Below are 22,449 nucleotides of genomic sequence, written 5' to 3' on the forward strand. Positions count from 1 at the left end.
TTAATTGGCTTAATTTCAATATTGTTGTGTCTCAGGGAATAAGGAGGCCTGAAGAGAGGGAGAGAGACTGGGGAATGGCTGCTCGGTGGAGCAGTCAGAACACACACAACATTCATCAATTAAGTTTGCCAACTTATATGGCCACAGTTCCTGGTGCCCCAAAACAATTACAATAGTAACATCAAAGATCACTGATCACAGACCACCATAACATATATAATAATAATGAAAAAGTTTAAAATATTGTGAGAATTACCAAAACGTGACACACAGGCACAAAGTGAGCAAATGCTGTTGGAAAAATGGCATTGATAGACTTGCTCGATGCAGGGTTGCCGCAAACCTTCAATTCGTAAAAAATGCAATATCTGTGAAGCAGAATAAAGCAAAGTACAATAAAGCAAGGTATGCCTGTATAGAAAACCCTAAAGACTCCAAAAAAAAACTGTTGGAACTATTCAGTAACAATTCAGTAAAGTTGCAGGATACAAAATCAATATACAAAGATCTGTTGTGTTTCTATACACTAATAATGAACTATCAGAAAGAGAAATTAAGAAAACAATCCCAGGGGCTGGCCAGGTGGCATAACAGTTAAGTGCCCGCACTCTGCTACAGCGGCCCAGGGTTCGGATCCCGGGCGTGCACTGAGGCACCACTTATCAAGCCATGCTGTAGCAGCATCCCATATAAAGTGGAGGAAGATAGGCACAGATGTTAGCCCAGGGCCAGTGTTCCTCAGCAAAAAAAAAAAAAAAATAGAGGAGGATTGGCATGGATGTTAGCTCAGGGCTGATGTTCCTCATTAAAAAAAAGAAAAAAAAACCAATCCCACTTATAATTGCATCAAAAAGAATACCTAGGAATAAATTTAATCATGGAGGTGAAAGACCTGTACACTGAAAACCATAAGACACTGATGAAACAAGTTGAAGATGACACAAATAAATGGAGAGATACCCTGTGCTCATGGACTGAAAGAATTAATATTGTTAAAATGTCCATATTACCAAAAGGAATATGCAGATTCCATGCAATCCCTATCAAAATTCCAATGGCATTTTTCACAGAAATAGAACAAACAAACCTAAAATTTATATGGAACATAAAAGACCCTGAATAGCCATGGCAATCTTTTTTTTTTTTTTTTTTTTGTGAGGAAGATCAGCCCTGAGCTAACATCTGTGCTAATCCTCCTCTTTTTGCTGAGGAAGACCAGCTCTGAGCTAACATCTATTGCCAATCCTCCTCTTTTTTTTCCTCCAAAGCCCCAGTAGATAGTTGTATGTCATAGTTGCACATCCTTCCAGTTGCTGTATGTGGGACATGGCCTCAGCATGGCCGGAGAAGCAGTGCGTCGGTGCGCGCCCGGGATCCAAACCCGGGCCCCCAGTAGCGGAGCGCGTGCACTTAACTGCTAAGCCATGGGGCCGGCCCAACCAAGGCAATCTTGAGGGAGAAGAACAAAGCTGGAGGCATCACGCTCCGTGATTTCAAACTATATTACAAAGCTATAGTAATCCAAACAGTATGGTATTGTCATAAAAACAGACACACAGATCAATGGAACAGAATAGAGAGCCCAGAAATAAACCCACACATTTGTTGTTAGTGCCATCAAGTTGATTCTGACTTCTAGAGACCCTATGTACAGCAGAGTGGAACCTTGCCCAGTATTTTTGTGCCATCCTTTCACCTATATCAGACAATGGTCTGCTGCTATTCATAGGGTTTTCATGGCCAATTTTTTTGGAAGTGGCCACATCCTTTTTCCCAGTCTGTCTTAGTCCGGAAGCTCCACTGAAACCTGTCCACCATGGGTGACCCTGCCGGTATTTGAAACACTGGTGACATAGCTTTCAGCTTCACAGCAACATGCAGCTGCCACAGTATGACAACTGACAGATGAGTGGTGTGGTTCCCTAACCAGGAAAATAACCCGGGCTGCAACGGTGAGAACACTGAATCTTAATCACTTGATCACCAGTGCTGGCTAACACATGCATACACAGCAACATGCAGCTGCCACAATATGACAACTGACAGATGAGTGGTGTGGTTCCCTAACCAGGAAAATAACCCGGGCTGCAGCGGTGAGAACACTGAATCTTAACCACTTGATCACCAGTGCTGGCTAACACATGCATACACGGTCAATTCATTTACAACAAAGGAACCAAAACTATGCAGTGGGGAAGAGACATTGTCTTCGATAAATCGTGTTGGGAAAACTGGACAGCCACATGCAAAAGAATGAGACTGGACCACTGTCTTACACCATACACAAAAATTAACTCAAAATGGATCAAAGATTTGAACATAAGACCTGAAACCATAAAACTCCTAGAAGAAAACATAGGCAGTAAGCTCCTGGACATTGGTCTTGGTGATGATTTTTTTGGATTTGACACCAAAAGTAAAGGCAACAAAAGCAAAAATAAACAAGTGGGACTACATCAAACTAAAAAACTTCCACACAGCAAATGACCCATCAACAAAATGAAATGGCAACCTACCGAATGGGAAAAAAGTATTTGCAAATCATGTATCTGATAAGGGGATAATATCCAAAATAAAGAAGTCATAGAACTCGATAGCAAAAAAACAATCAATTAAAAATGGGCAGAGGATCTGAATAGACATTTTTCTGAAGAAGACATACAGGTGGCTAATGGGTACAGGAAAATGTGCTCAACATCACTAATCATCAGGGAAATGCAAATCAAAACCACAATGAGATGTCACCTCACACCCATCAGAATGGCTATTACTAAAAAGACAAGAAATAACAAGTGTTGGAGAGGATGTGGAGAAAAGGAAACCCTCGTACACTGCTGTTGGGAATGTATATTGGTGCAGCCACTATGGAAAACAGTATGGAGATTCCTCAGAAAATTAGAATTACCATATGATCCACTAATGCCACTTCTGGATATTTATCCAAAGAAAACAAAAACATTAATTCAAAAAGATACATGCACCCCCCTGTGCATTACTTAAAATTACTTAAAATAGCTAAGCATTTAAGCATCACTTAAAATATCTAAGATATGAAAACAGCCTAAGTGTCCATCAATGGATGAATGGATAAAGAAAATGTGGTGTGTGTGTATATATATACACACAATGGAATATTATTCAGCCATAAAAAAGAAGGAAATCTTGCCATTTGTGACAACATGGATGGACCTTGAGGGCATTACGCTAAGTGAAATAAATCAGAGAAAGACAAATACTATATGATCTCACTTAGGTTATCTTAAAAAAAAAAAAACCAGCTCATAGATATGGAGGATAGATTGGTGGTTGCCAGAGGCAGGGGGGTAGGGGGTAGGAAAATGGGTGAAGGTAGTTAAAAAGCACAAACTTCCACTTACAAAATAAATAAGTCATGGGGATGAAATGTACAGCATGGTAACTATAGTTAACAATACTGTATTGTATATTTAAAAGTTGCTAAGAGAATAAATCTTACAAGTTATCACAAGAAAAAATAAATTTTGTAACTATGTATGGTGATGAATGTTAACTAGACATATTGTCGTGATCATTTTGCAATATACACACATCTCAAATCATTATGTTGTACACCTAAAACTGTCATATGTCAATTATATCTCAATTAAAAAGTTAAGCACTATAAAGCCAAAAACTGGTTATTATTTAGAAAGCTGGAAATAGGACTCAAGAAAAGGCCATTTTCTATTCCAGCACTTTCCCCAGATTCTAAGGAAATAAGACTGTTGTCATAGGAGGAAAAGGTCAACTCGGAAGGGCTGAAGATTAACAAGAGCACTAATGAAAACGCTTTATAGTGATCTGACCTCCGCAGTGACTGACATGTAAATGAGATCTCAGTTCAGAGAGATGCAGAAGGGCATCGTTGGTTTAGAAATTGGCTGTAGATATTTTCAGGAGCACTTAGATTTCACTATCCCCAAGCTTCCAGCTCAGAAACAATAAGTAAGTCTCATGTTATGTGTCAATTCGGAGTGGCTGCCTGTGTGCAAGGTTGCAGAGAATTTGCAGCTGTGTCCAGGGTCAGAGAGAAGGGGACTGTGGTGCATTCGCAATGTCGGCCACGTGCTACATATTTGACATCACTGATCTAGCCTGTTGATAGAAATGTTTCAGTAATAGGGTATGTGAAGAAAAGGCCTCTTACAAGCTGGAGAACTCTGGCCTGTGGATTAGCTCCTGATAGAACGCCTGTATTTAAAGACTCTGTCTAATATAGTGATGTTAACATTGGGGAAAGGTCTCTAGCGGAGTTCCACAGGGCTCTGTCTTATGTCCTGTCCCAGTCAAAACTTTTATCCATGACTTGGAACAAGACATAGAGCATACATTCATCAGCATACAGAGCTGGGAGAGGCATTCTCTCTGATTAATTCTTTAAAAACTGAAGATTCCTGGACTTCTGTTCCTGTGTGATACTGGGGAGGAACCCTGAATGCAGCAAGAACTGCCTAATAGGACCTTGAAGGGAAGTTGTGGGGTCTAGGAAACTGAGCTGCTTTGCCAACTCAGTCTTGCCTTTCTGAGAAGGAACTGAAAGCCCAGCTTCCTCGCAGGATGACCCCCTTGTGATACCAGACCCTGTGGCATGGTAAGTTCTGGATGGGAATGGGAGAGAAGGGGCACAGCAGGGTCCACTGCTAGACAATAAGGGGATGGCCACGCCCCTGGGAGCGCCCTTTCCGGACCAGCGGGGAAGCTGTGGCGCTGCACTGGGATGCTCTCTGCAGCCTCCCTGCCGCAATGGCCACAACGCTGCCCTGGGAGTGGCGCGACGGGTTTGCCGAGAGGAACAAGAGGATCAGAAGGACCGAGACACGGGGGGGAGAGAGCAGTTGCCAGATGAAAGCCACTCAGCACTGCCAGCGCTCAGTGTGAACCACAGGCTGTGTCTGAGGAGACGCTCGCCTGTGTCGGTGTGCCCGCAGACAGCCCTGGCTAGGGCAGGAAAGAGAAGGGCTCTCCGCAAGAGTGAGGAGGCTGGCAGCGGACAGTGGAGCCTCCTTCATGCTTAAGTCTATGACTTTCCTGGCAAGCGTGTCAACTTCCTCGGCCTTCCACTTCTTGTCCTCCCCATACTGCTGAAAGGGAGGGGACCACATCTACCAAATGTTCCACAACGGTGAGCAAAGCAATTTCAAAGCAACAACAGCATTTCTTTCTTTTTTTTCCGTACCTGCTAGTGCACTGACCAAGAAATAGGCCGTAGAAAAGAGCTTCTGGTTGCTGACTGCATCTTCCAGGCCGGGACACCCACCCTGCACACTGCACCCCACCAGCCGCAGGAAGGCCGTGAGGTCCTGCTGCTGCAGGGGCTTTAGCTCCCCCAACGTCGGCAATAGGGGCGACAGGCCACTGACCAAGTCGTGACACTGCAGGGGGAGAGAAGAGAGACAGACGTGATGAAGCTAGAGGCCAAGCTGGGCACAACCCAGCCTCTGCCCCACGACGCAACCCCTTGTCCATCACCGCCTCCCACGTAAAGCAAGATCTGGAGCTCTTGTCTATGTTTTGAAATTACTAATCTACCAGGTCAGACTTCCTCCTAAGGAGACAGTAAACAGCCTCGCCTGGGTACTGTTCTTCCACAGCGAGGGGAGGGGGTGTGCAGGAACTATTGGGTAGAACCTTCCAGGGCAGCGTCTGTCAGGTTGTACCAGGAACAGGTGATGACACGCAGGCTGAGGGGGAGAACATAATAGCATCGTCCCATTGTGGTCCTGAGCCTTAAACTGGGCACTCCAGCCCCCAGCCACATTCCCAGCTGGGCCCGGGGCAGCCTCATCCATCCTCACGGGGCCTGCTGGGAGCTGGGAGGCCCTGCCAGTGAGGGCTGCCCTCGCCAACCCACATCACCCAGCCAGTTCTGCTCCATTGTGGCCTCCATGTCCAGATGCTTTCATGTGAGAGCCCTACCGGCCCCCGCCACTCGGGCAGCTTGCTTCTCCAGCGCCTGACAGGGCAGCCGATGCTCTTTCCACAGGGTGCTGGCCTGACATTTCCCTCTTGGAAGGAGCTATTTTAGGAAGTAGAAGTCAGTGGACTTTTTGAAACATCTGTGTTCTCCCCAGGGCCAGCATACCCCCCCGGGAGCTCCGCATCCTCCAGAATGTCCTGGGCTGTGGAACTCTTTCAACAACTGCAGGTTCTATCACTGGTAACTAAGCTCTTTGGCACAATGCAACTTCAAGAGGGAAAAATAATATGAATGATCTCCTGGAAACCATAAGGCATTAAATCAGAAAATCAGAGTTCAAACTCTCTGCATAACAGAAAAACAAAAAGACCAAAAAAAAAAAAAAACCAACCAACCATAGTAGAAATCAGGTTTATAGCACCCGGCCTACTTCAGAGAAGGACAGCACAAGGTCTGGGTGGCAGGAGGTTGGCAGCCAGGGGGTGCCCTCACCATTTGTACAACTAATAGTTAAGGAACTTGACTGCCCCAGAAAATCCTTCTGCTGCAAAAGAGAAAAATACAGAAGCCTGCTTTTCATTCTAGATAGAATGGGTTGACTTGTTGGACTCTACCACATAGCCCCCTTGTAGTGGGTTGAATAACAGCCCCCAAAATATATGTCCACCTGGAACTCCAGAATGTGACCTTATTTGGAATAAGAGTCTTTGAAGATGTAATTAAGGTAAGGATCTCCAGAGGAGACACTCCGAGGTTGGAGTGGGCCTGAAATCCAATGGTGGCGTCTCTTAAGAGACAGAAAAGGAAACGACACACAGACACAGAGGAGGTCATATGAAGACAGAGGAGAGACTGGAGCGATGCAGCCACAAGCCCAGGAACACCAGGAGCTACCAGAAGCTGGAGGAGGCAAGGAAGGGCAGCCTTTGGGGGAAGCATAGCCCGGCTGACCCCTTGACTTCAGACTTCTGGCCTCCAGAACTGTAAGAGAATAAATTTCTGTTGTCTTAAGCCACGAAGTGTGTGGTCATTTGTTACGGCAGCCCTGGAGAACCTTGGATCCTGACATCAGCTCCCTTTCTGCAGTTAGAAAACTGAGGAGCTGAGAGTAAGAAAAAAAGAAGCTTTAGGGTTCAAAGGAGGTGGGGAAATATGAAACACAATTTTATTCCAGCTCCAAGCCTCATCCCAAGAGGTCTAGCCTGTCCACATCTCCAGAAAACTCAGGTGGAGACACACTGTGCCTCGAGACGTCTCTGGTCTTACCACCTGTTCCAGGACCACGAGTAATTCTTCATCAAACAGGACCGCCTGGAGGACATTGCTCAGCGCTGTCTTTTGCTGCTCCGGCAGCTCTACAAAGGGATGGAACTTCTCCAAGAGCAGAGTCCCTGTGAAAGCAGCAACACATACTCACTCTCATGACTGCCATGCGTGTCTCAGAACAAGGGACAGCAGCTCTTGCTTTTTATAACTAATTGTCCTCAGTTCTTTCATAGACACTTCCAGCTGCACAGTCAGTCATGGAACTCAGAAATAAAGGACATCGAGTTGAATACCACCCTGCATGTTTGTCAATAACCAGTAACTAACACAAGAAGAAAGAAGGGGAGGAGGACAGAAAGAGACAGAAAGACAGAAAAGAAAGGGCCACCCAGTTTTGTTTCAGGCTGTACTCTTTTTTGATGACCCACTAAACATTAAGTCTAATCAATTATTTTCTGGAAAAGTCATTTAGACTCCTGTTTAGCATGATTTCTATAGAAATAAATTATCAAGGCTGAATTACTAAACATCAGTCTTTTACAATGCTTCGGAGCCATGCAAATTCCAAAATACATTATTTTTCGTGTCCTTTTTTCTCATACATGGCAGATTTTGTATCCTTTAATATGCATGCTTTTCAAAGAGGCGGGCACCCTATCTTCACGGCAAACACAGCTCTTCCACTTTGCCATTCATTCTTCTTCACCCGTCCTGGAGAATGAGTGCACAGCCCCACCCGGCTGGGTGACTCACATCCTCTGCAGGATGCTTGAGCCTCTCCCCTTAGAATCTTCCTTTTTTTTTTTTTTAAGATAGTCAAAAGCTTCTAGTAAATTAAGCCCAGGGAGATTTAAAAGCAAGATTTGATAAACCAAAGCTTTTGTATGCAGGGAAGCATGCTAACACATAAATGCACCACCTCTGCTGATGGCAAATTCCAGCACACAATTGTAGAAAGCCCCATGGAGAGGAACATGTCACATTAGTAACTGACATATTCAAAAACTGCCCTATAAACACAACTAGGTCTTTGCCACCTCAGCCTGGAAAGGAGCTGTCCTGGTTGGTCTAGGGTCCAAGGGCACACAGGCCAGGCTGGCTCCCACCCTACTCTTGCCTAATATGCCCAGCCTCCCCACCCCACCCTGGGCTGACTAGATGGCCAACTTACAGGGTGGACTGGTGGGAAAGGAAATTGTAAGAAAGCTGTAGCCCACAGACTGTCTTGTCACTTCACTGTAGCACAGTTCAAGGCTGCAGGGCCACTGCTGCTGTGGTTCTAACCCGTGACATCAACAGCGCTTAAGTGGCAGCTGAAAATCACACCCAATTATCAATCTTGAGGACGCAGAGGAGGGGCCTGCAGCCCTGCATAAGACGAGAAAGCCTTATCTTAAGATCATGCCTTCACTGCTATTTCTTCCAACCCTGAGATTTTTGCTACAGAACCAAAAGCATCTTCCATTTGGGACTCACTGAAGCCCCATAGATAAGTCTCTTCTTACCCTCCGAGCCAGAGCATGACTCAGGAGTCAGTCCTGGCTCTTTTTACTAAGCTCTTACCTAATTATTTGTGTCTCCTTGTCCTTGCCCATCTCCTCTTCTATTATATACTGCATTCCCGCCCTTCCCCCTCCCCCCAAAAAACCAACTTTTTAAAACCCAAAACGCTGTGGGAGCAAAAGGAATTGCTGCAGGCAAGTCACAGGTACTCCCCTCCTCCTCGCTGGTTGCCGTGGCACCATACAGCTTCATGTCAGGTGGAGAAAGAGCCTCCAAGAGAGCATTTTGCAATGCTGACAAAGCATTGCTTGTCTTGGCAATGAAGCCTGGAACATAATGAAACATGCAGAACTGGGGTTCTCTCTCCTTGCTGCTGACTGGCTATTCTTAGGAGTCAGCAAGGCTTCTGCGGTTAAAATGAAAGTAAATGCCGGGCCCCCGATGTACACTCCTCAGTCTCCCACCCCTTCCTCAAAACATGGCACCCAAGACCTGAGGGTCCCTAAGATCCGACCCAGGTGAACCCTGCTGAGGGGACTAGGACTGGCTCAGAGGCACCATCCTCTCTGTTCTCAAATGTTTTCCATGAGTCACTAAGGAGTCACCAGTCCTGCAGGCCACATTACTTTTTGGGGTACAGCGCTCAATTAGCCATCAGCTCACCAGGCCCCACCCTGCTGGCAATACCTTGTTTTAAAACACTCAACAGCCCATCCGGGGTAGGCAGCCCCTGCCCAGCATCTGGCGTGTCCCAGCACACAATGTCTTGTAAGGGCCTGGGGTCCAGGAAGATAATGTCGCTTCTCCTCCGGTGCTCAAAGCCCCCCTGCTTCCCTCGTAGGAGGCAGAATTCTGTAATACAGGAAAAAGGGCAAGTCAGGCACACAGTCAGCCTGGCCTTGTTGGCCCATCTTAGATGTGGCTTCACCTAACTCGGGCGGGGCACCTCTTCTCCATAAACCCACTTCCTACACACTTTATGCTGTTTGACCAAAACTCATCCCCTTCCTCCAAATTCAGGAGAAATGGTTGCTCTTAACATAAATCTCTCCAGGGTGTCCTCTTTGAACAGGCAGGAAGCAATCTCAAACATCAGAAGTACTTCCTTAGCCTGGTTTGAACAAACCAACTCTAAACAAAGAATTCACCATATATGAAACTAAGAAAATTTGAGTTTGACTGAACTGATAATATGACAGATTTATTGAGAATATACTTAGGTACACAAATGATTATCTTATATGGTTATGTTCTAAAAGAGTCAACTTTTCTTCATTGATAAATAGAATAATACACAGCAATGAAAAATGAACTACTGATTTCTGCAATTATATGAACAAATCTCACAAACATGTTGAGTGTAAAATCCAGACACAAAAGAATATATTATATGTGAATCGATATGAAGGCAAAACTAGTCTTTTTTTAAAAAGCCTTATCTTTTAGAGATTGAAATATTTATAGACAAAACAATATAATGCCTGGGATTTGCTTCAAAACAATTGAGTAGGGGTGGAGGGAGGTGGTGAAGTTATAGATGACACATGAAATGTCCTAGTTATTGAAGATGGGTGCCAGGTACATGGGGTTCATTACATTATCTCTACTTTTGAACATGTGTGTAATTTTACATAATAAAAAGTTTTTAAAAATAATTTTTAAAATGTTCCTTACATACTTTCCTACTTGAGAACCCAACTAAGGTATCTAAGTGGCAGGTAAAAATGTAACAGTTATTGTGTCCTTGCTAAGCAAAAACAAGTGAACTCATGAATTAGGGTTCTTTTCATGCTTCTATTTAATAATTTGTGTACTTAAACACAGGCTATGGAATAAGCATGTGGCTGAGCCTGGTACTTGTGTGACATGTGAAAGGCATGGGTATTAGCATATATTTTCATTTGCTTGTAGGCACTAATGACGTTCATAAAGATAGCGTAGTTGTCTAAAGACAAATGAAGTAATCCTTCCTTTACTCACTCCACGACCCACATTCACTGGGCACCCCCCAGCTCGCTCTGCCCTTGGCACCAGGCACTGAGGTGGATAAGTGTGAACAGCCCCAGGTGAGTAAGGACTCTGCTCCACAAGCACAGGGACCATGACCATTAACACAGCCTCGAATCCTGCCAAGAGTCCTGTGGGCCCCCAATTGGTACTTTAGGAGCCTATGGCACCAGCACCACTCTTGCCTTTACACACGCACAGACCCCCAAGGGCACTGCAGATGCCTTCATTCTTTCTTTTCAGTGTCAGGCACTGTGCTAGAAGCCAGAGACACAAAAGGACTACAACCCAGGCCTGGACAATAAGTATGGTACGAGTGGGGACAGGGGTAACATGGGGCGGTGCTGGAGGACGTGGGCGGGTCACTGAAGCCAGAGTGGCGGGTATGGAGAGAGAACCAGAAAGGTTTCTTGGATGAAGCAGTGTCTAAGTAGCCTCCTGAAGGCTTGGTAGGAATTAGCCAGGCAGAGAGCCGCCTCCAAACTGGAGCAGCAGTCATGAGGCTCCAGGACAAGAGTGGAGCGTTCCCAGACGGTGGGTTAACTTGGACCAGATGGCTGCATCTGGAGGCACTGGAGATGAGAAGGAGGGCTGGACACACGCAGGGGCGGGACCACAATGCACCTGGAAGCAGCAGACTTGATCTTGGGACAGAGAGGGCCTTGGAAGGCTGTTTGAGCGGGTGAGTAAAATGACCAAATTTTTATTTTTAAATACTCACACTGGCTACACTGCTAAGATGGAACAGACGGGGAAAGATTCAGAGAAGCAGAAGAGCCAATTAAGAGTCCTTGGTGGGAACTGGTGGGGAGATGCTGGTGTCGTGGCCAGTAGAGCTGCAGAGACGTGCACAGACCCGGGCAGGGCGGGACACAGGGACGCGCACAGACCCCCAGCAGGGTGGGACGCACAGGTTCACGCCCACAGGGCGCTGGGCTGAAAGGACACAGGCTAAAGTTCAAGACCATAAAATGACGCTTCCGAGTGGCCATGAGGGGAGCTGTGGGTGCAGGAAGGGGTCGTGGCTGAGAGAACCCCTCAGCAAGGATGGGCCGCTCAGCCTCCCCCAAGGGACACGGAGGGAGTCGGCCTCCTCTCAAAGTTTCAAAGGACAAACAGGATCCTTGTCAAATGTCTTCCCCCTGGGAAGGAGGGAGGGGAGATCAGGTAGCCCCTTAAGAGCGCTTCGGGCCCCTGCAGTTCTATGTTTATGAAGCCAGATCAGAGTATTCTGTGGCAAGAGCGACAGAAAACACAGATGGGGAATAAAAGCAGAACTAGCTCAAAAATCAGGCAGTGAGTCACACACAAGACGGCCCGACCACCAAGCTGCACAGCCATGGCAGCCCGCAGTGGGAAGGGGCAATGGAGCGGGGCCTCCTGGGCAAGGGTGTGGGAAGTCAGCAAAAGGAACCTCGAAAATTCCCCAGGGCACCTCTTCTCAGCAGCACAAAGACGAGTTCATTTTCAAAGACAGCGGAAGCAAGCCAAGATAAAAGGCTGGAAATTGAAATGCAAACAGGAGAGCCACACCAGGCAAAGCTGTGCCTTTCCAACCCCGGCTGAGAAAAGAGGGGCCCCCTGTGGGAGCGACGGGCGCCCGAACAGAGCTGCAGGCAGGGCAGGGTGCCGCCACCTCCTCAGAGAAACTAGAAGGGCCTGCCGCAGGCCCCGCAGCCTGGAGTGGCAGCCCCAGCCGGGCTCCCAGCCACTGAAGGGTCTTCACAGCACTCATGGGCATCCTCGGGTGTTGGCCAAGCTTTCAAAAGGCCTTACAAAAGCGACACCTTGCCTGCCAATCCATCTGGACAGGATAACCAAGGCATAAGCACCCTGTGTGGAATCACAATAGCACATGTGGTAACATGGCTTATCATACACTAATAAAAACCAAAGGGACAACTTAATCATCTTAATGCAGTTTGTTCAGTAGACAAAGGTCTTTCAAAGAGAAAGAATAAAATAATGATAAAAATGCCTAGGATGACACAAATTTGGAACTATGGGCCTAAATGATGCAGGTGACAATTCTTGGTACTCCTAGTATTTATGACCTACCTATCTAGACCAACTTCTTAAAATTGACACCTTTACTTTTTGTCACCTCCCCGTGAAATGAAAGAGGGAGGCCTGGCGATTGCAATCCATGCCTCAGCTGGCTCTCCTCCAGCTCCTCACAGGCCCATGTGCTTGTCCCATAAGGACTCTCAGCCTGCTGAGTGCCTATAGCTGTAGCCGAATGGTGTGGTAACTCGTGTGGGCCAAGTGAGTGCAAAAGGCTGACTCCCGCAAGACTCCCTCCTCGCTACCCTGGTCCTCGCCACTGGACAGAAAACAAATAGCGAAGAGCAGGAGACGGCAGTAGACACGTGCATGGTCTATTATGGCACACTTTTTAAAACTTTGTCATTATGGAAAATGTGAAAGTGCACAAGAATAGAGAGACTAGCATAATGAACCTCCACACACCCATCGACCAGCTTCGACAATTGCTCTCTCTCTGCCCACCCCACACACACACACACCCTGCTCTCCACCCAGATTATTTCTGAAGCAAACCGCAGACATATTACCATTTCATCTGTGAAACGTTCAGTATAAATCTCTAAAAAATAAGGTAACTCTTTTTCATAAACATAACCATAATATCATTACCACACCTAAAATGGTTAACAATAATTTATTATGTTACATTTCGTGATTCACATCCCCAAGAAGTGGTCAAACGGTTTTCTTGGGCTCAACACAACTTCTTCTCAGGAAGAACATGAGGGAGGGGCCGTGAGCACCTAAGACCGGCAGACACTAGCTAAGCCAAAGCCCTTATTTTCTTTAAATGATGCAGTGACCTCCCAGCTTTGAACACACTGGTGATCTGCTGCAGAGCAAGATCAAGTACAGCATTTTTGGCTTCATATTGGGGGAAGGGAAGGAGTTGATGATGATGATGATAGTATTATTAATAGCTAAGGTGGAGTACTCAATAAATGACCGCTGTGCCAGGCAATTCATACACCGCATCTAATTTTTTTTTCCCCCAAAGCCCCAGTAGATAGTTGTATGTCATAGTTGCACATCCTTCTAGTTGCTGTTTGTGGGACGTGGCCTCAGCATGGCCGGAGAAGCGGTGCATCGGTGCGCGCCCAGCGTCGAACCCAGGCCGCCAGTAGCGGAGCGTGCGCACTTAACCGCTAAGCCACGGGGCTGGCCCCACGCCTCATCTAATTTAATCCTCATCGCAGCCCTCTGATGGAATGTCTTTCCCCTTCCAGAGAAGGGTGAGGCTCAGCAAGATTCAACCACTTGCCTGAGACCTCACAGGAAATTGTGGCACTGATGTTGACACCCAGCCTGTCTGATCACAGAGCCCATGGTCTTAATCCTGTGCTGTGTGGGTGAAACCTTGCCCCACCCGACATCTGGGCATCCCTCAGCAACGCAGCCCGCTTGTCTCACTCATCATGGGATATCCCAAACTCTTCCAGTATCTCTTGCCTATCAATCCCCAAAGCGGTAGGGGAGCCTCTACAAGTGTGTGCCTCAGGGGAAGATGGGGTGTCCCTCAGCGATGGCTCAACCATCCTGAGAGCCCCGAGCAGGAGGTGGCACTCACCGAACTGGCCATCCAGTTTCACATACAGCTCGATGACACCGTAGGCAATGGTGGCGAGAGCCGGGATCTCCAGCGCCACGTTGGTGTTCTTGGAAATGTTGCCATTCTTCGTCACTGACACCTGTGGGCGAGAGCACGTGCTCCCACCTGTGTGCTCAGGCTTCTCTTTGCCTCCCCACTGTGGCCAACCTAGTGCCTTACGCACAATAAGTGCCCAGAAAATGCCCACAGAACCGAGTGGACATGAGGAGCAGCCAGCAGAGGTAAGGATTTAATCCTTGTTGGCCTCGTGACGTGTATACACATTCCCAAGAAAATGGCCAACCTGACCTGGTGGCACAAAAGTCAAATTCTAGAGTTTGGAATGCAGTGAAGTTAGATCTACAGCGCTGAATAAAAAAGACAACAGGGCTGGCCCAGTGGCGTAGCAGTTAAGTTCACGCGGTCCACTTTGGCGGCCCGGGGTTCACAGGTTCGGATCCTGCGTGCAGACCAACGCACCACTTGTCAGGCCATGCTGTGGCAGCATTCCCATACAAAGTAGAGGAAGATGGGCACAGATGTTAGCCCAGGGCCAATCTTCCTCTGCAAAAAGGGGAAGATTGGCAACGGATGTTAGCTCAGGGCTAATCTTCCTCAAAAAAAAAATAAAAGATAACAAGACAAGATAACTTCCCATTTCTCTCAAGGAAGATTATGGAAACCACTTTGAAATCCTAATGAAAATACAAAACAATATCAAAGCCTGATTGGGAGAACCTAGCTTAGAGCAAGAACCCCTAAGCATGTCATCCCAGACTCCTGTGGATGGCACACTGCTGTTAGACAAAACCAGGAGAGAAGCTGGAGGGAGGAGAGGCAAGGACGAGAGAAGGATGGGCAGGAAATGCCAAGGGGTTAGGCGCCAGAGCCCTCTCCTGTTACAGACATGACCCATGCCCACAATGGCCTGGGGAAAGGAAGGTGAGAATCTATTTGTTACCCAAACATGGGAGATCAGAGACCTTTTTCAGCAACTTGATCTTGGTTAGAGCATGACAACAGCCAGCCTCCCAACTCCCAGGCAGGCTCCAGACCTTCAGTGGGGTCACCACGGGCAGAAACATCAGCAGGGCCACCGAAGCATTCTCCCATGGGGCACCTCCCTCATCGCTGCTGTCCAGGCTGCCCAGCCTCCCCACCCCAGGGAAAGTCCGGCTCCAGACCTGTATCCCTACCTTCTTCCAATACAACTTTCCTGGATCCTCTGTAAAAGCCTAAAGTTATCCCCAGAAGCAAATCTCTAAGAACAGAATATCAGGCACCACGGCAAGCTGGAGGGGAAACTGTTTTGGGTTGACAGACTCCTGTTCAACTGAAGTGTAATACTGGCTCAAGGGTCAGGTTGGTAAGACTGCCTATAACTTAATCCAGAAGCATCTGTTTATGTATATATAGACACATGTACTGATCTCGACTTTCCCTAACTCAATACACAAAGGACTTCAGGCAGCTAATCCCAAAGTAATCATTTTGAGACCCCTGGCTCCAAGGGGCTCAAGGGGTTATCTATGCATTGGCCTGGCCAGTGCTCATTGACCCACTTTCTTTGGGGATGTGCCTGACCCAAGCCTGCATGGCCAATCCAAGTGTCCCATTGCCCTGGCCTTGGGTCTGCTTCAGGAATGGGCACAACCCCGGGACGGTCCAGAGAGCACCAGCCCTGAGGCACTCTTCCCCTGCAGCTGCAGCAGGTGGGATGAAAGCCTGGAGCTCCCATACCACAAGGAGAGAGTCTACCTAAGAGGGAATCCACCTCCAAGGAAGGCAGCTCACAATGTTCTCCAAGTCCTGGATCCAGCTGTGACTGAAGCTAGATACCCCAAAAGTTTCAGTTACACGAGCCAATAAATTCTTTCTTGTTTAAACCAATTTGAGTTGGATTTCTGTTAACTCACTACTACAGAAAGAGTCCTGATGAATGAAGACATCATCCAAAGAGGCCCCTGACCAAGGCCTCCATGGCTGGGACCAGAGAGGCCGCTGTGACCTCTGACCCCAGCTTCCAGCCCCTGGACGCACACACCTGCATGGTCTTGGTTTTGATTCCCATCATGCCGCCATACTGCTCCTCAATCTGAACGTGCTCAGATATCACACATTTCTGCGTTGTCACTATCTTCTGTGTCAGGACGCACAGGACCTCATTCTCGCTCTCCAGCACCTGCTGCAGCACAGGATTTTTCAGATTTATTGTTCTGAAAAAGAAAAACCGCTGTGAGTGGCCTAGTACCTCACGGGAGATTGATGCAGTGTGAATTTTCTCCTCTCACATGGCTGGTGGCTGAGGAGTGAACAGGTGACAACCAGCATCATTTATTTCCTGGCAATGAAAGAGGGGGCACTTCATCCGAAAAGGCACAAACCAAACTCTCCTGAGGCTGCCGAGGAGCTGCCAGGCCTCCGGAGAGAGGCTGGACGCAGAGGGAAGGGGGCTCCTGTCAGACAGCAGCGCTGGTTGTCAAGGAGGAAGAAAAGAAACCCCACGGGCAGGGCAGCTGCAATCCATCTGCCTTAGACCCTTGGAATTCCGCTTCGTCATTTCATCAGAGGCTGAGGCACCACAGACATCACAGCCGTGGCCCAGGAAATACAGGATTACTGTGGGGCGGATGGTGACCAGTTGCTTCTCACAGAGAAGAGAGAGGGACAGGCTTAAAGTACAAGTAGCAAGGAAGAAATTGGATTTGAATTAAAAGGAACTTCTTGACCTGTCTGTCTGGGAAGGATGTGTCATCTCTCAGAAGGGGTTTTACGGCATTTTACAGATGAGAAAACTGAGGCCAGTTAGGCATGCCTGCCCTGGGTCACCCAGCAGAGACATGTGGCTACTCTGGGGACTTTCAAGAACAAGCTAAATTTCCAACTACAGAAGATGATTTCATGCTTAGAAGCAAATGACGAAAAAACCTCTCTAGAGACTCTGAGTCTATGAGTCCATGAAGAGGACAGGAAAAGAACCAAACTAGAGTTGATGTCAGCACGAGAACAACAGCGGTGCTCACCTGGGCTTTTGAAACAGTCCAGGATTAGTTACCTGAAACAGCTGAGCACCATCCTAACCACACGTAGTGGAGGGTCAGCCAGCCCCCCGCCCAAGGCAGACGCAGATTCTCCAGGCTCCAGAAAGTATCCCCAGAACTGGAGTGAGTAGCTAGAAAGGTCCTGTCTCCACACAGAAAGCTGCCTGGGGTGGAAACAACGTGTCCATCAACGGAGGAATGGATAGACAAATGTGGCATATACATACAACGGGATATCATTCAACCATGAAAGGAATAAAGTTCTGATGCATGATACCACATGAACAAACCTTGAGGACATTGTGTAAGTGAAATAAGCCAGATGCAAAGGACAAATATTGGATGATTCTACTCATACGAACTATCTAGACTCGGCAAATTCATAGTGATAGAAAGTAGTTTGAGGTTAACAGGGGTTAGGGGGAGGGAGAATGGGGAGTTCTTGCTTGATGGCTCTAGAGTTTCTGTTTGGGGTGATGAAAAAGTTCTAGAAAGGGATAGTGGTGATGGCTGCACAACAGTGTAAATATATTTAATGCTATTAAATTGTACACTTAAAAATGGTTAAAATGGCAAATTTTATGTTATATATATTTTATCACAATTAAAAAAGTATAGACATATAAAAAACTGTTCAGGGCCGGCCCCGTGGCTTAGCGGTTAAGTGCGCGCGCTCCGCTACTGGCGGCCTGGGTTCGGATCCCGGGCACGCACCGATGCACTGCTTCTCCGGCCATGCTGAGGCCGTGTCCCACATACAGCAACTAGAAGGATGTGCAACTAGGACATACAACTATCTACTGGGGCTTTGGGGAGAAAAAAAGGAGGAGGATTGGCAATAGATATTAGCTCAGAGCCAGTCTTCCTCGGCAAAAAAAAAAAAAAAGAGGAGGATTAGCACGGATGTTAGCTCAGGGCTGATCTTTCCCACAAAAAAAAAAACTGTTCAGTCTCAGTGGTCAAAGAAATGCAAATTATAACAATGTTTCACACATATTAAAAAATTAATAAAAATAAATTGATAACAACAACAAAAAAGCTGCCCAGGACTCCACTTCCAGAAAGGCATATAAAGCAGAGGCTTGGAGCCTGCCCGGCTAGGGTTCAAATCCCAGTTCTGCCCCTCCAGCTGGGTGACCTTGAGTGAAATTACTCCACCTCTGCACCTCTCCACTCACTCGCTTAGAAACCTTCAAAGGTTACATAGCATCTCAATCCCCCATCCAGACTATGAGGCCTCTGGATCTGGCCCCTGCTCCCGGTTGACCCCACTTCCAGCTTTCTCTCGGTGCCTTAAACACACTAGGCATATACCCACCCCAACGCCTTGGCACCATGTCCCCCTGACCCCTGCATCTCGCTGACGCTAGAAACATCCTTCAGGAGGTGGGCGTTCCCTCCTCACCTGTGTAGAGTGGGACCCTGTCGCACTGTCACATCCTGAAACCACTTCTCTGGAGAGCATATTTCCACACGATACTTTTCTAGGTCATTCATTTATTTGTTCGTTGCCCATCTCCTCCCTCTAAACTGTAAACTCCACGGAAGCAGGGGCTGTGCCCATCTTGATTACTGCTCATCTCGGGACAGTGCCTAGTGCATAGCAAAGGCTCATTACATATTTTTGGAATAAATGGATAAACAAACTTGTGGGCTTTTCTCCTCTTTATCTATTTGCCTTAATGAAGGTGTAAATGTGCAAGTATGTATGCACCTGTGTGTGGAGTCTGAAGTGACTCTGGCGCATTGGAAATCATTGCACTGCTACGTGTTTTAAACAGATCCACTAAAATGCTTGATGTTGTCTTAGCCAATGTTAAATTGTTTGGAAAGAAAAAATAGCCTAGACCACCCAAGACTCCATTGCTTAAAATGCCCACCTCCCTTCAGAACACCCATGTCACCCCACCCCAAACACCAGAAGGAAGAGGGAAAGAAGTCAATTGCAGGAACATAACTTCCTTTTGCATCTGATGGCAAGACAGCTCTGAGATGTTTGCCAGCCCAGCCAAGCACCTATGAGGTTTCACTGCCCTCAGAATGGCCCCTGTGGGCGACCCCACCACCAGGCAAGGAACAGAAGCTTGATCAGGGACAGGGCCCATCTCTGAGGCTAAGATTCGAGTGACGGGGGAGGAGAGAGTAACACAGCTACAACTCACACAGGCCAGCTGAGAAATGCTCCCCTGGTCTCTGAGGGCAGGGCTGAGAGGCAGGCAGACACCATCTACTTAGCAGCCACTTCCCACTCAGGTCACTGGGATTCTGTTTCCCGGAACAGTGCTACCACCTTTTAGAAACCAAATGCTGGACAAACTTACGCATCTTCAGTTAGGAGAGGAGACCTGGTGCAGAGGGGAAGCTAATGATCAGGGAAAATGGATTGTTCATTTGACTCTTTACAAAGCAATCTTGGAGGGAATTCTTCCCCATCTCCTCTCCTAGTCAACATCACCAGGCCCCCAAGCAGTGCCAGGAACCAAAACAGCTCATGGGAACCAGCTGGCTCCGGCCCTCCTCAGAGAAGGAATCACTGTGTGATGGGACTCCCCTGGGCCTACCAAGTGGGAAAACAGGCATATTTCAATGTACATTGACTTACATTTATAATCCTATATATTTCATTGTGTGCATTTAAAGAGGTCCATGGATTCCTTTAGATTGCTAAAGGAGTTCAACGAACAAAAAAGTTTAAAACCCTAGATTAGGGGTTTCATAAATGAGGAACAAGGAGACCCAGAGAGGCTGAAGATAGCAACCTTTCACAAAACTCCATCCAGCCATGGCAGAATATCCATGCCTGCCTGTCCTCCCTGACCCCATCTCCTGATGGCTGCAGCCACGTACCTTTAGAAAATTCTTCCCTAGGTGGTCCCAATTAGCTCCATCTCTCCTGGGCCTTGTTACAAACCACTGAACAACACAGAAAGAACATCTTTAGCAAGAGGTAGAAGAAACTATTACCAGTGGTTGCCTCATGAGTGGGGAACTAGATGGCTGGGAGGTCAGAGGTAGGAGATTTTACACCTTTTGTCTTTTGACCTTTTGACATTTAAACCATGTGAACATAATAATTATTCAAAATAATTTTTTAATTAAAAAAGACTTCTGGACTGTAAGCTCCTGGAGGACCGAGTACCCTGCTTCTTTTATTGGTGCCTAGACCTATGCTATCCACCTGGTTGGTGGATAAATGAATAATTTATCACATAAATCCTTAAGGGCAGAGTTGGAATAAAACTCTTTCCCCTACCGATCATGAAGGGGAAACCATGAATCATGAAGAAATAGAAGTCTGAATTACTAGTAAGGATATTGAATCAGAAATCAAAAACCTCCTAACAAACAAAAGTCCAGGACCAGACAGCTTCACAGTAAATTCTATCAAATATTCAAAAAATAATTAATACCAATCCTTCTCAAACTCTTCCAAAAATTGGAAGAGGAGGGAATGCTTCCAAACTCCTTTTATGAGGCCAGCATTACCCTGATACCAAAACCAGATGAGGACAGCACAAGAAAATTATAGGCCAATATCCCTGATGAACATAGATGCAAAAATCCTCAACAAAATATTAACAAACAAAATTCAACAATACATTAAAAGAATCATACATCACGATCAAATGAGATTTATTCCAGGGATGCAAGGATGGTTCAACATCAGCAAATGAATCAATGTGATATGCCATATTATAAAATGAAGGATAAAAATCATGTGATCATCTCAATAGATGCAGTAAAAGCATTTGAAAAAATTCAACAACTATTTACAATAAAAACTCTCAACAAAGAAAAGAAAAAAAAAAACTCTCAACAAAGTGGGTGTAGAGAGAATGTACCACCACGTAATAAAAGCCATATGCAGCAAGCCCACAGCTAACATCAGATTCAATGGTGAAAATCTGAAAGCTCTTCCTCTAAGATCAGGAACAAGACAAGGATGTCTACTCTCACCACCCTTATTCAATATAGATTTGGTAGTCCTAGCCAGAGCAATTACACAAGAAAAAGAAATAAAAGGCATACAAATTGGAAAGGAAGAAGTAAAACTGTCACTATTTTCAGGTGACATGATATTATATACATAAAACCCTAAAGACTCCACCAAAAAACTGTTAGAACTAATAAACGAATTCAGTAAAGTTGCAGGATACAAAAACAATATACAGAAAGTTGGTAACATTTCTATAGATCAATAACAAATAATCAGAAAGAGAAATTAAGCAAACAATCCCACTTATAATTGCATCAAAAAGAATAAAATACCTAGGAATAAATTTAACCAAGGAGGTGAAAGACCTGTACACTGAAAACTAAAAGACATTAATGAAAGAAATTGAAGAAGATACAAATAAATGGAAAGATAGTTCATGCTCGTTGATTGGAAGAATCAACACTATTAAAATGTCCATACTACCCAAAGTAATCTATAGATTCCATTCGATCCCTATCAAAATTCCAACGGCATTTTCCACAGAAACAGAAGATACAATCCTAAAATTTGTATGAACCACAAAAGACCCCAAATAACCAAAGCAATATTGAGACAGAACAAAGCTGGAGGCATCACACTCCCTGATTTCTAACTATATTATAAAGCTATAGTAATCAAAACAGTATGGTATTGGCATAAAAACAGACACATAGAGCAATGGAACAGAGTAGGGAGCCCAAAATAAACCCTCACATATATGATCAATTAATTTATGACAAAGGAGCCAAGAGCATACAGTGGGGGAAAGGACAGTCTCTTCAATAAATGGTGTTGGGAAAACTGGACAGCCACATGCAAAAGAATGAACCTGGACCACTGTCTTAAACCATACACAAAAATTAACTCAAAATGGATTAAAGACTTGAACCAGTGAGACCTGAAACCATAAAACTCCTAGAAGAAAATGTAAGCAGTAATTTCTTTGACATCATTCTTGGCAATGATATTTTGAATCTGACACCAAAAGGAAAAGCAAAAATAAGTGGGACTACATAAAACTAAAAAGCTTCTGCACAGCAAAGGAAACCATCAACAAAAGGAAAAGGCAACCTAGTGAATGGGAGAA

The 22,449-nt window shown here is 46.0% G+C and overlaps 1 protein-coding gene across 4 annotated transcripts in view; it reads right to left on the minus strand.

The window, feature by feature from the left end:
- The window catches only part of GSDME (gasdermin E), a 117,135-nt gene that overhangs the window by 10,201 nt on the left and 84,485 nt on the right, over nt 1–22,449 (minus strand). For all 4 annotated transcript variants that reach the window (XM_058527323.1, XM_058527319.1, XM_058527328.1 and 1 more), the window contains exons 4-8: nt 16,390–16,561; nt 14,325–14,445; nt 9,392–9,556; nt 7,202–7,326; nt 5,195–5,390 (exon numbers count right to left, since the gene is read on the minus strand). In XM_058527323.1, coding sequence (XP_058383306.1) covers nt 5,195–5,390; nt 7,202–7,326; nt 9,392–9,556; nt 14,325–14,445; nt 16,390–16,561 — 779 coding nt within the window. The remainder of the gene's footprint in view (nt 1–5,194; nt 5,391–7,201; nt 7,327–9,391; nt 9,557–14,324; nt 14,446–16,389; nt 16,562–22,449) is intronic.

This window comes from Diceros bicornis, chromosome 3 (assembly GCF_020826845.1).
Source record: "Diceros bicornis minor isolate mBicDic1 chromosome 3, mDicBic1.mat.cur, whole genome shotgun sequence".
NCBI lineage: Eukaryota > Metazoa > Chordata > Mammalia > Perissodactyla > Rhinocerotidae > Diceros > Diceros bicornis.